We start from the raw sequence: 1,907 nt of genomic DNA on the forward strand, positions 1-1,907 counted from the left end.
ATTCATGCATACAGAACTGCGTGCAGGCCAGAGATGTGGGGTGAGAGGACTCACCAGAGACAGGTGGGGTGCAGAACAGGCCGACTGATGGAGTACACCACTGAGGGAGCAGCGGGGAGACAGGAGAGGCTGCTGTGCCCTGGGGGCCCTCCCATGCTGAAGCCAGTGCAGCCAGCTCTGCACTTTAAGCCTCTGTGCCCCTGGGAGGCCCCAGAGCAGCATTCTTACATGTGATTGTACGCAGCCTGCGGTCCGCCCCTCCGCCCAGAACCTGCTCAATCGCTCTCTACTAAAGGGTGCCAGACAGAACTCCTCATTTAGCTCGATATGTGTGGTTTCTACTTGGTGCCATCCAGCTATCAAAAACAAAAGGAATCACCTGGTGCTGAAGCCACGCGAGCCTGGATGTCCGACTCCCTGAACAAGCCTGGGCACATTCCAGCAGCTCGTTGACGCCAGTCTCCTACCTGGAAAGGCTTCTCCTCCACTTTGTCTCAGTCCTCTCAAGGTCCCTTCAGCTTCCTTTCTGAGAACCCCCCCCGGCACGCAGTAACCACCCCACACTGCCGCACCATCACGCACCTTTCAAGCCAAGTGGATGCCGGTATTTTTAAAACAGCAGCAGATTCACTAACTCTCAAACACATGCAGCTGGGGCCTCCCGGGTGCGCAGGGGTCAAGACTCGGCCTATCAAGCTGTCCACAGCCACTGCAGCTGAGTCCATCCCCAGCCGGGGAGGTGATCCCAGGGCACAGCAGACCCCCTTTCACCCCTTCCCACTATTCTCCGCAATGGGGTTCAGTGGATCTGCCTATTCGGCTCCTCACTCTGTCTCTGGGGAGTCCTCTCGCGCACCCCCAACCAGCTCTGGTCTGCACCAGCTCTTCTATACAAAATAAAACATAAAAATAAAAAAAATTAAAAAAAAATACAGGACTCCCAGTTAAATCTGAATTTCAGACAAAAAGTAGCTTCCATAGTTATGTCTGATGCATTGCGGGGACATACTTACAGCTACCTTTTATGCTAATAAATTACTATTCTGATATTCAAATTTCCCTGGGCACCCAATTCTTTGCCTGGCAGTCTGCCCGCCAGGAGAAAAACTCTCAGGGGTCCGGCCCACCCAGTGGACGACCTCTGGGTGCTGTTCTGCACCACATCCAACGCTCACATTTAGAGAAACTTAAAGCCTTGCAAGTGAGTGTCCTCAGCTTCTCCGCCTCGCCAGGCCCAGGCCCGGCCTGACAAAAGAGCAGATCAAGAATGCTGGAAAGCAGGCTGGCAACGTGGGCTGCGCCCCGAAACATGTGGCAGCAGCCCCGTCCCCCGGCCCACACCGCGTCCTTCCCACCCTCTCTCCCGCCGGAGGGCAGCGGCCTCCTGCCCGCCCAGACCGGCACCTGCCCGGCTTCTCTGCACGGACCCTCGGCGAGGCCGCAGCCCCAAGGGCCCCCCGCCTGGACCGCGCGAGCTCTCAGCTCGCCTGTCCCTTTCCGGGCAGCGCTTCCTGCCCGTGTGTCCACACAAGCGTCCTTCACGCCTCCGACCTGCTCCCTAATAAACTGCTCTTTAGATAAGACAATGCAGTAGCCCAGCAACGCCACTGCCGGCTACTCCCAGCCGAGACTCGGCCTCCCGCGCCCAGCAGCATCACTGCTCAGCGCCCGCCACCGGCCAAGCTAAGTGCCCACTCGCAGGGGCCGCACGAGCACCTGTGCTGTGCACACGCAGGGGGCAGCGACCAAGGGGGGCTGGGGGGCGGAGAGGGCAGCGCCTGGGGGCGCGCGCAGGCTCCGGCGTGGAGGGCAAACGGGGGTCGGGGAGAAGCCCGGTCCCCGGATGATTCACCGACGGGGCCACAGTGACCAGAGTCAGCCGGCCAAACCACAGGAATAACTTAGAT

The 1,907-nt window shown here is 59.1% G+C and overlaps 1 protein-coding gene across 1 annotated transcript in view; it reads right to left on the bottom strand.

Moving 5' to 3' along the window:
- PSMD4 (proteasome (prosome, macropain) 26S subunit, non-ATPase, 4) overlaps nt 1-1,306 on the bottom strand; it is a 6,425-nt gene extending 5,119 nt beyond the window's left edge. The window contains exon 1 of the mRNA XM_012729998.1: nt 583-1,306. Coding sequence (XP_012585452.1) covers nt 583-725 — 143 coding nt within the window. The 5' untranslated portion in view covers nt 726-1,306. The remainder of the gene's footprint in view (nt 1-582) is intronic.
- Nucleotides 1,307-1,907: the final 601 nt, after the last annotated feature.

Source organism: Condylura cristata, unplaced genomic scaffold, assembly GCF_000260355.1.
Source record: "Condylura cristata isolate star-nosed mole 26May11 unplaced genomic scaffold, ConCri1.0 scaffold00026, whole genome shotgun sequence".
NCBI lineage: Eukaryota > Metazoa > Chordata > Mammalia > Eulipotyphla > Talpidae > Condylura > Condylura cristata.